This window comes from Triticum aestivum, chromosome 2D (genome assembly GCF_018294505.1).
Source record: "Triticum aestivum cultivar Chinese Spring chromosome 2D, IWGSC CS RefSeq v2.1, whole genome shotgun sequence".
Lineage (NCBI taxonomy): Eukaryota > Viridiplantae > Streptophyta > Magnoliopsida > Poales > Poaceae > Triticum > Triticum aestivum.
This window is the reverse complement of record NC_057799.1, coordinates 3923914-3935626: the sequence shown is the minus strand read 5'-3', so window position 1 is coordinate 3935626 and position 11713 is coordinate 3923914. Positions and strand designations below refer to the sequence as shown.

The 11713-nt window shown below is 41.2% G+C and overlaps 1 protein-coding gene across 3 annotated transcripts in view; it reads left to right on the top strand.

Annotated features, from left to right (window-relative positions):
* LOC123050956 (uncharacterized) overlaps nt 1-11713 on the top strand; it is a 16744-nt gene that overhangs the window by 549 nt on the left and 4482 nt on the right. The window contains exons 2-16 of one of the 3 annotated variants that reach the window (XR_006423878.1): nt 573-3258; nt 3357-3555; nt 4486-4625; nt 4884-4963; nt 5633-5764; nt 5848-5964; nt 7098-7190; nt 7478-7555; nt 7683-7739; nt 7976-8678; nt 8753-8808; nt 9676-9884; nt 9961-10043; nt 10133-10212; nt 10401-10480. Coding sequence is in view for 2 of the 3 variants with exons in the window: in XM_044473677.1 (XP_044329612.1) it covers nt 633-3258; nt 3357-3555; nt 4486-4625; nt 4884-4963; nt 5633-5764; nt 5848-5964; nt 7098-7190; nt 7478-7555; nt 7683-7739; nt 7976-8678; nt 8753-8808; nt 9676-9884; nt 9961-10043; nt 10133-10212; nt 10401-10480 (4733 nt within the window). In the remaining variant the exon portion in view is untranslated. The remainder of the gene's footprint in view (nt 1-572; nt 3259-3356; nt 3556-4485; nt 4626-4883; nt 4964-5632; nt 5765-5847; nt 5965-7097; nt 7191-7477; nt 7556-7682; nt 7740-7975; nt 8679-8752; nt 8809-9675; nt 9885-9960; nt 10044-10132; nt 10213-10400; nt 10481-11713) is intronic. The other 2 variants (XM_044473677.1, XM_044473678.1) reach the window with 2 other exon arrangements.

The following is an 11713-nucleotide window of genomic DNA, read 5'->3' as shown; positions in this document are numbered from 1 at the left end:
TCTGTTTTCCTGATTCTTCTGTCGGATGAGTTTTTTTTTTCTAGAATACGTGTCTGTATGATGAGCGCTTGCTGTAGTAGATTGGGTATTGCGAGGAGGATGCATCCAGCGACGGCTGTTCCTTGACGAGTAGTTGCTGCGTGATTTTCCCAGTGCGTGTTCGAGTATACACGTGGAAGGGATTTTGCCTGGTAGGTGTTTGTGATAATGCTTGAAGGGGCAAATCTTCACAAATCGCAGTTTGACTTTTTTCAGACGAGCAAATGTACATGTTAGCAACAGCGAAACATGTTAGGCTGACGACATATGTGTTTAATCTGCACTGCCTTGGCCTGAAATCATCAAAGCTTATAGTGGTAGTGTGCAGTTTGAGAGCAGCAGGAGCTTTCTCTCGGTTGTACTGGCCCAAATTAGTACTAGTGGAAAGTATTGTTGGCATGATAGATGTCCTGAATTTTGTTTATGATTGGGGACATAGTGGTACTGTTGCGCTGTGTTGTTGATTTTATTATAAATAGTTGGACCCTAAAATATTATTACCGTTTAAAGTGACCGTTTCTCCTTTTGCATGCTAGCCGGTTGCGCCCTCTGGTGGTGGATCTCGGGCCAACTATTCTGGATGCATCTATGACATGGTGGACAAGGCAGCAGAAACGAGTCAGCGTGAGGTGGCAGCCGAGGGAGTTGTTTTGTGGGATGAAGCATTGGTAAAGACAAGCCCAGAGGATCTGCAGATGCGTTGCAAGGAGTTGCGCTGTTATAATGACATCACTGTCATGTGTTTGAAGAAAGATGTTAACTGTGACCTGGAAAAGGATGGTTTGTGGCCAAAAATTGAAGCTGAGGTCTCTACTCCTGCCCACCAAGATTCAGTTCCTTTGAATTTTGGGTGTAACCTTGCTGTTTGTTTGGATGGCAAGGCTGGTGAGATTGGTGAAGTATCTGAACACAGAACTGGCATGGAGAGAGCGGCTTGTGGCTCACAGGGAGGAGGTATGCTGTCATTTGACCGTGGATTCTGGAAGGGGGCTGTTGGAGACAAGAATCAGTTTCCCAGGATGGAAGGATGCCATGAAAATGGGGGCTTGTCAGATTTGGGAAACCATGACACTGACAAGTTTCCACAAGGTGCTGATGCCCTGAGTTTGATCGATGATAATCATGAGCTGGGAAGGGATTGTTTTCTGGCAAATATCGATGAAGAGGTGTCCTTCCCCGTTGATGAAGCTTCGATCCCTTCCTTCTACCAGAAGAGCTATATGGATGTTTTTGTAGAAGATAGCAAGTCATGCATAGAGAAATTAACTCAAGATTCACTGGAAGGAGATATGCTTTCATGTGAGCGCGATGCCAGATTTCGTACTGAGGCTTCTGGAGACGAGAATCAACATCATAGGATGGCGGTGTCAAAGGGTCAGGTTTCATCTATTTGTAAAGATGCAAATAGTCCGAGTTTAAATGCTTGTGGTCTCTTTCCTGAAATAGAAGTTCTACGCCAACAGGCTGACAAAGAATACAAGGTCTTTGAACTACCCCCAGAGATATACCTGGCTAGATCTTCCTATAACCCACCTTGCCTAGATGGACTTTGTCGTAGTGGCAAGGAATCATCTGCTGTGTGCCTGGGCCATCAAGATTCTTCTGGTGTCAAATCACGTTGTCCAGATCATTTGGTACAAGAGCTCAATGCATATAACTCTTCCATTGACAAACCTTGCTCTGCCAATTTTGTTGAAACTGCCAATGATGAAGAATCACAAAATAAAATTTCGGAGTCATTAAATGCCTCCAAGCGTAGGAATCCAAGAAGAGCCGCCTCATCAAGAAATCGCGCTCCTGCGGAACATGATCATCAAATAAACAAAGGAAGCAGTAGCACATGCAAATCTAAGAAGGTTGAGAGTTCGTGCTCATTAGTTGAAAGCACCTTGATTAAGTTCCCAAGCAAAACTACCAAGGTAAGAAGTGGCATCAACAGACCAGTGAATTCGACTGCCTGGGGCAGTCTAGAAAAGCTGGTGGATGGTTTTGGTCAGAACTGTGAACCTTCTACCTCTAATTCTCATCTGATTTCCCTTGAAAATGGTGGGAGATCAAACAAAAGATCTGGGAAGAAAGAGCAGCCCATTGTTCGAAAGGCTCGAAGTTCAAGATGTCCAAAAAATAAGTTCCCTGCCTTTTCTGTTACCAGATATGCACCGGATGAATTGAATGGCGAACCTACCTTTTCAGTCATGGATGGTGCTTATGGCTCCGCAGAAGGTTACATAGGAAACTTCCCTAAGTTGGCTCCTCGTGCATTTCTCAATGTTTCTGATGATGCTCACAGATCTGTGCAACATATGTCTATCCAGACTGACATGCAGCAGTTAGACAGGTGCTTGGATAGTGTTGCTCAAGAAACATGTCCTGCGTACATGTGTGGAGAGTTTGCTAAATCAATTTCCGAACCTTCTCTTAATAATGGCGGTGTTGGATTTTCACCCGACTCTGTTTTGGAGGTAGCCTCTGTTACATGTGAAAACAACACCTCTGCAAGCCATGATGTTAAACTGCGTGGGAACCCATCTTATCCTGCTGTATTGACCGAAAGTGATCTTCATGCATCTGATTTATCTATTCCTGACTTTGGAAAAAATCATGCGTCATCATCAACAGATTTTGAGCAGCAGCCCAAAACTGTGAGGGGTGATGAGAACACAAGAAGCGAAGAGATTAATCAGTCTCATGCCATAATTGGTTATGTTGGTGAGGGAAAAGTGCAAGGCTTAGAGAAGTCCAATGCAGTGAGGAAAACTAAGATGTTGGAAAAGCAGAAAGGCCGAAAGAAAGATGGAATAAAGGGAAATAACATAAGGGATGGAAGTTCCACCAAAATTTCATCAAGTGAAGCTTCAAAATACAGGGTCTTCTCCGATGATCCATCTTCACTTGTTTCATCAGGACCTTTAAAGTTCAGTTCTTGTTTTGAGGTCGTAACTTCTGCCACACAGGGTATCAGTATGCATGAACATGGCTGGGTGCAGGGTCCTTCTGTAATTGGCAAGGAGAAAACGAGTGCACTTAACAATGTAAAATCACCGAGGTGCAAGAAAAGTGGTGGTCTTAGAGGGAAGAAGGATATGGTGCGGGATCCACATGTGAAGCAAGAAAGCAAGAAGAAAAATATAGCAGATGCCATTTTCATTGATTCTGGATCGTCTACTTTACCTTATCAGCTCGCTACTGATCTGGCAACATCTCATACGAATGAACACGGTAGGTCTCCTGTTATTTGAATTTTATTACTTGATCCTGTTTAACTGTCATATATCAAGTAACTTCAGTAGATACTGACATTCTTCTAATTTTTATAGGTTATCGTAGTCCAGCTATTGAATATACATTTCAGAATCCAGCCGCTATATCTACCGAATTACCTGGAAATGCTGCTGGCTCAACAGGTGGGGTATCTGTACCGCAGCCTAAACGTGCTGCATGGGCATGTTGTGATGATTGCCAAAAGTGGCGCTGCATACCATCTGAATTGGCAGACGTCATTGGAGAAAACAGATGGTATAGCTTTTCTTCCTGTTACCTTTTGATCATGTTCCAGGGCTGCACTTGTCTGCTAATAGCCTAATCTAACTGAGAATCATATACTGGAGTTTTGTACTACATCGCTCCGCTCTGTGAGAATTCAGATTTTCCTTTTAAAGTTCTTCCTTTTTGCTTAGATAGTTTTAATTTTCCAGGCTACTAATCCTGAATCATCAACTTGAGCTGCAATGGTTTTCGTAGAAAGGTGCTAATTTGGTTAATGTCAAGAGATTAACTGGGATCATATACTGGAGTTTTGTACTACATCGCTCCGCTCTGCGAGAATTCAGATTTTCCTTTTAAAGTTCTTCCTTTTTGCTTAGATAGTTTTAATTTTCCAGGCTACTAATACTGAATCATCAACTTGAGCTGCAATGGTTTTCGTAGAAAGATGCTAATTTGGTTAATGTCAAGAGATTAACTGGGATAATACTGTCACACACACTACATTCCCTCATGTGTTGTGTAAAGCTGACATGTCGATACTATCTTCATGTAATTCCATTTAGAATCTTGGCAGTAGCTGCTAGCCCAGTTACTCAGTGGAAGAAATACTCCTTGATTGTTCCCATGCAAACAGATGTGGAGCTACAATTTTTTGTCTGTGGGTTCGGTTCTAATATATAGTTCTGTGTGTTGGGTCCATCCCTCTAATAATCTGTGTTTCATCAAGGGTGTTTCCAAGAAATGCACTGCTCATGCATATTAAGATTTTTATACAAATATAATATGGGAGCCCCACAACCTATCATGTGGCTCTGCTACTCTGTGAAAATATGTATTTTGGTATTTCTTTTGCTCTTTCTGTTATGTTCTGTTGTGATATAGTGCATTTGTGTGCTAATTTTAATCATGGTTCATATATCATATGCTTTATGCTTCTGATCCATCCTTGTTACTGTGAAGGACTTGCAAGGACAATGATGACAAGGCGTTTGCTGATTGTTCTATACCACAAGCGAAGACAAACGCTGAGATCAATGCTGAGCTTGAACTTTCAGATGCTTCTGCTGATGAAGCTGACAAGGATGGATCAAACTCAAAAGGTTTTGAATTGTTTTTGCATTTTTCTTCAGTACACTTTCTAGCATAGTTAAAAAAGCGCGCCTAGGCTCTAGTGCTTAATTGCGCTTGATGTGCGCATACACTTTGGTCAGAAAAGCACAAGGCGGTGGGCAAACACACAATTAACGCCTAGCACTTTTTTTAAACTTTGCTTTCTAGTCATAATACATAAGGCTCTATGTTGCACATCAATAGATTCTGATTTTAGGATGCTCTTTTGCATCATTTCTGTTGTGTAGCTTCTAGGGCACCGTCCTGGACAAATCTTAGATCGAACACATATCTACATCGTAACCGAAGGAATCAATCCATCGATGAGGTATGTGCTGATTGTACGATTCACTCACCTTTTTCTGTATTGATCATATTCATCTACTTCTCTGATTGCAGTTATAAGGACAGTTAGTAAATAAAGTTGGTATAGATTCTTATAGTTAGTGTAGTGGAGTCAGAACCTGACAATGTTATCAAGCTTAATGGGGATGAGTGTGGTGCACTTTTAGAATTCCAAATAAATTTCAATCTTCCTCGACTTCCACTTGTTGGATGGGCTGGGAAAAATTGCTGGAGAAGTGCATAATAAAATGATAAACATTTGTACCATAGTCAGTGTGAATCAGAGATGGGCGGATGGCTATTCTTAGCTAAGTAATTAAGTGCACACAGTCACACACTTGCAGTAGATTTTTTTTGCATAATACCATCTCTTACTTTCTACTTATAGGATGAATAGTGAACTGTGGGAAAGTCAAGTGTATAAAAAAGAACAAATTTGCACCCTAGTCACTGCTAATTCTCTTCTCAACAAATGCATTTTCTCTCCTGTGACAACTATTCTAATCCATTATAGATTATACTATTTTGAACCAGTGTACACAATGTATTGATTCTTTGTTCTTGATTCATGGAGCGTGAATACCAGTTAACATATGAAAATAATGGCCTGATTTTTTATCTTATGTATTTTTTACATTGAAAATACTATCAGAGCATGGTATGCAACTGCAAGCCTCCTCAAGAAGGCCGAATGGGTTGTAGAGATGGCTGTTTGAACAGAATGCTCAACATTGAATGTGCAAAACGTACATGTCCATGCGAGGAGCAATGTTCTAATCAGCAGGTCAGTTTTTGCATTTTTTTCTTTGTTCTGATGCATATTTCCTGTATTATATTGGGTTTGATCTTATAAAATATCTAAAACAGTTTCAAAGGCGCAACTATGCAAAAATTGCATGGTTCCATTCTGGTAAGAAGGGCTATGGATTGAAGTTGCAAGAAGAAGTATCTGAAGGGCGGTTCCTTATTGAATATGTTGGCGAGGTACCAATTCAGACTGCCTACTTTTTTAATCCTTTCTTCTGTTGGTGGTGATCATCCTGTGGGATGGGTTGGGTCACTTGGGTGCATGTGTGGTCGCTATATTCCTGTTGGTGCATGTGCATGTTAGTTTTGTTCTATTTGTAATATTTAGGTTCATTTTGAGGTATACAAGTTTGAGCTACTTATGTTAAGCAGCAATAAAAACATCTCTTCCTTTTCGCCCACACTAGTAAAGTGCCCGTGCGTTGCAACAGAGGGAATATAGTTCAATGGTGCTCATTAATTTGAGACAAATTAATACAATAATTTCTACCACTCACACATCTTTTGACCAAAACAAATTGATACTATAATTGATCAGGGTAGCTATATTTCACCAAAAAAATCTGTAGCACAACCTGTACATGGCCTCAGTCGCGCGTCGTGACAAACACCTACATCTTCTCCAGCAACCATTGTGGCTCTCTCCCGTGCCGCCATCCTTCTCCTTGATTGCTTCACAGCTGACCCTCTGGCTTCTTGTCAACCGGCTGAGAGTCCACGAGAGGATTTTATGACGAAACTTTCTACACCATCCAAAGATATTACACCATTCAAGTCCATTGGGTTGCTCACACAATCCAAAAAGCACATTGCCTGCCTATAGGCACATCTGAGGATTGTGCCCGTGAGCACAAGCAGCGTGCCAAAACAAACTGAAATATTACATCGTGTTGAATATGCTGAATATGGAAACTGGTTCGCCACTTCCACGAAACGGGACTCTGGGTGCAGCTAGCACTATTGTCTAATGGCTCACCTAACCTTCTTGTCCACGAAACGGGAATAGGCAAAAGGATTCAAAGTAATCAATACTTTCATGGCCCAGTCATACCAGTCGGTCCATATGCATGATGTAAATGCCCATCATCTATTTTGACACAGTTGTAACATAATTTTGTTGTTTTTCCAACATGCAAATAATTACACGCTCCACCCATAATACATATTTACAGCCCACAGGGTTACAAATCCTCCTGCTCTTCTGTTCCATTAAAATCCAAAAGTATTTTTACCAAAGTATAAATCGTACCTTTAAAGAAGGTCCTTGATATAATGTCTTTGTTGATTTGTTTACTTCGTTGTTCTCTCAGGTCCTTGATATAACGACTTATGAATCCCGCCAAAGAGATTATGCTTCTAAGGGCAAGAAGCATTTCTACTTTATGGCACTAGATGGTGGTGAGGTAGGCTTTATAATTTCTGTCATTATGTTTTGCCCAAGAACTCTTCTATTGTATTAGTTTTTAACATCCTATGTTTAGTTGCAAGCCTTTCACCATTTTCTATGTGTTTGATGCTAAATATCTTATTATTTCCCTTTATATCCTTCTGTCTGCCATTAATAGATGATACCACACACATAAGTACATAACCCTATGTTGCACCCACTATTCTAAGCCATTTGTCCTGATACTAGTACACAGATAAATCTGTTGGGCCACTTTTAACCTCTTGCTTTGAATCCGTCCAGGTAATAGATGCCTGCACCAAGGGAAACTTGGGCCGGTTCATCAACCATAGCTGCAGTCCTAATTGTCGCACAGAGAAGGTGGAAGTTCTGTTTATTTGTTTATTTGTCCTTGTATTGTTGTGCACATTTCTTGCCTTGCTTGCTAAAATATGCTGATAATCTCTGTTACCAACATGAGCTTACTAAATTATTTCTCCTTGTTTAGTGGATGGTTAATGGAGAAGTTTGCATTGGAATTTTTGCTATGAGGAACATCAAAAAGGTAATGCTAGATATCATCAACAAACTTAGCTTCTCACAAAGCCTTGTCCCACCTCCTATGCCTCATCTTTTTAGATGTTAACTTAAGTTTTTACCTTTAAGGATGATGATTTACTTTGTGATGCTATTTCTAATTGAACTTGCAACAATCGAAGGTCCTCATTTTGTTATTTGACTAGTTTCCTGTATCCGCCTATATCTATATGATGCATGTTGTTGATATTTATTTTCTCACAGGGTGAAGAATTAACGTTTGATTACAACTATGTTCGTGTATCTGGTGCTGCTCCTCAAAAATGTTTTTGTGGCACTGCCAAATGCCGGGGTTACATTGGTGGAGACATATCAGGGTCTGGTATCAGCACCCAACATGTTGCAGAAGCAGAGTATTTTGAACCCACGGTCACTTACAAGGATGCCGAGGAAATGCTAGGAAATGCATGTTCTCATGGTGCAAATCCTATTGTTGTTGAGCTTGAGCATGAAACCTCCATCCAACAAGAAGATTCAAATAACTGCATACCTGTAACCCCAGACTCTGAACCTCACCAAACTTCCCCTGTAACCCCAGACTCTGAACCTCACCAAACTTCCCCTATCTTATTTGAAAATAGTGAGCTAGAAAATTCCTGGGAAATGTGGAGCCCCCAGGATGCCGAAGACCCCACCCGTACACCTGTCCATGTGCCCAGAACAATAGATAGTACTTTGCAGCAGTTACCAGTATATGACACTCAGCCATTAGAATTCTTGCCGAAGGCTCCTAACACAATGGATGGATCAGAGGCTCCAAATGTGATGAATCAATCAGCACGTAGCTCCGATTTGGGGCAAAACCTGGTGGTACCTGGTTTCCATGCTAAGAAGAAAAACAATCTAAAAGATCAGAGAGATGTAAAATCATCATCATGTTCTACTGACAATGAAAATACTCTGGGAGGTAACACTTGCTGCCAAATGTTCTTTTCTTGCTGCCTGGCATAATAAATTTAATGATGTCTCTGGTATCTGCAGTTGAAGCAAGACTGAACAACCTACTGGATCGAGATGGAGGTATTAGCAGACGAAAAGTATGTAACTAACTTATCCATTTTATTGTATACCTTTCTGAATACTGGACTTGGATTGAATATTTTGCTCTAACTTGTAACAAGTATGCTAAATTGGAAACAACACTCTCTGTCTTGTGTATCTGTCCTTAGCCCACTGTGTGCCACAGATCAATGAAATAATTGACTAAGTTGGAAATAGATCATTGTTATCCCTAACTAAAGCAAGAGAAATTATTCAATGTACTGGCTACTTCGCTGCACAATCTCTACCAACTTCAAGTACATGCATACATTCATCTTAGCTGGTGCTTCGTGCACATCGAACCACTAATGCTCCATGCATTTCGTTTCGCTGCAGTGCTTTAGTTGGGACAGAATTTTGATCAGCACTGTAAGTGGCCTCGTAGGTTTAGATGTGCAGTACATCAAACACCACTTTTGCATGGAACGTGGCTTCTTGAACGAAATATCATGGTTTTCATGCATGGACAGATATATCAAAACACAGTTTCCTGTGGCAAGGACACATAGTGAAACAGAGGGAGTAATTTAGATATGACATTGTCACTGAAAGTTGGGAAGGCTTAGGGGATGAGCATAATTTGATTAGTGATGCTGACATTTTCATATAGTGTATGAAAGACATATTACTACGGTGGCACTCACATTTCTTCAGTACAAAAGCTCAAGGATTGTCGAACCTTCTTAGTTTTCAGATTCTTTTTGATTGCTTATACTCGTGTAGATAGCAAGGCATAGCTCCATCTTGGAAGGGTTCACTATTACTAGTGGCACTCACATTTGTAATAGTGCAGATGTTTGTTTCTGCTCCACCTTTTCTTACATGTTCTAACTAGTGGTGTGAACAATTTGTTTTCTAAACAGGATTCAACAAATGGATATTTGAGGCTGCTTCTATTTGTGACCGCAGCAGCACGTGACAATGCCGCGGCCGCAGCGGCACGTGACAATGCCGCGGCCTCAGCGGCACGTGACAATGCGGCGGCCGCAGCAGCATATGATGCGACCGCAATGGAACATGAAAATGCTGCGACCCCAGCAGAACGTGACAATGCTGGGGGCACATCTAAAAGGTTTGGTTACCGTGTTGGGATGTCTAGCAAGTTTTTTGTATCCAGTCTAAGTGAGCTACTATTTAATCTCTTTCAGTGCAAGGGATCTGTCGTTAATTCTTGATGCACTTCTAAAAACAAAATCACGCTCAGTCCTGTTGGATATCATCAATACGAATGGTATATTTCCTTGCCTTTCTGCAACTTCCTATATGAAAGATGATCTTTTATAATTACAAAATGGTAAATTTGTTTCTATTCTGCGACAGGATTGCAAATGCTTCATAATATATTGAAGCAGAATCGAGACACCTTTCTTCGAAGACCTATAATACGGAAGCTTCTGAAGGTTGGCCACTTTTTTGATTTTATCCATTCCTATAATCACCTGTTGTATGGTTTCAGTTGTGATCATCTTTGTATGGTTTTGACCATTGTGATGTCCCATCACCTGGTCTTTTCCTGTGTATTTCACATTTTATTACTATTCTATATTTCCATCAACTAGTCTTTATGAATGTTGGCACCTTCCTTTAGGTGTTGGAGTTTCTTGCTTTGAAGGGAATCCTGAGAGCTGAAAAAATAAATGAAGAAGCCCCACGTGAGGAAATGGAAAGGTTAGGTTATTCTAATTTGTAACTTCTGATTCTACTAAATGAAATGCTGATTAAAGAATTTCATAGTGGGTTGGACGGTTAACCTTTTTCTTTTTATGCAAATATCATACATTTTTCTGTTTTGTTGTAATGGGTTCTTAGTTTGGACTACATAGGGTTTCCCAAAAGGAGAGCAAATTATTGCTTGAGTTATTTCGTTGTATGTTATATGATTGAACTCTCCAGTTTCCTATAAGGGCATTTCCAAGGGCAATCCCCCATTTGCCCAAAAAGTGGGTGGGTGAACAAATGAGGTGTCGAGCCATCACAAATAATTCAAAGAAAAAATATTGCAACACAAAAATTTGTTAAACAATTCAAATAGGAATTCGCAAATTAAAATTCAATTTATTCGGAGATCCTAGGCTTCTATTGGTTTCCATGATGCACACACTCATGATCATTGATAAGTTGTTGATGCACTTATTTACAATGCATAAACAACAACAACAACAACAAGCCTTTCAGTTCCAAACAAGTTAGGGTAGGCTTGAGTTGAAACCCATAAGATTTCGGAACCTAGTCATGGTTCTTAGCATCTTGAGAATATTCTGAATTTCAGCCGGTTCTTGTTCTGGGAGTTCGAGAAGCTCTCCAGCGTAGTCAGCCCATGGGGTGTGAATTGACGGCACTCATCCTCCACCATCATGTTGTGCTCAATTTGTCCAAAGGCCCTCTCCACATCCTTCCTCTCACCTTCTTGCATTTGGGGAAATAGAAACTTTTTGGTACTTTGTCGATTGGAGATTGTCTTCATAGATGTCGCATGTTGAGGGTAGATACCATTGGCAAGGGTGCGTGCTAGGCGCCAGCCAGATGTAGGAGCGGAAATATCAACCGTTTTCCTGCCGGCGAGCGACCTTGCAGCAATCATTGCTTCCGACGAGCGGCCTCGCAACACCTGTGCTTCCAGCGCTACTTCGCCGTGCTCGCCGCTGGCCTTGCAACATCCCCTCGTAGCTTCTTCAGACGCCATTGCAGCATCACTGGCTCATTGGAGTGCTGCTCCCAGCTTGCAGCAATGCTGTAGCTCTCGCAGGCACACAACAGGTGGCGATCCTCGTAGCTCTGCCGTACCCTTGTCTCGCAACTGCGGCACCGGCCATATGGAATGGGAGCACCCTTGTCTGTTGAGGTGTAGAAGGGAATCAGTTGAGGTGCAAAAGGAGAGAGAGAGAGAGAGAGAGAGAGAGA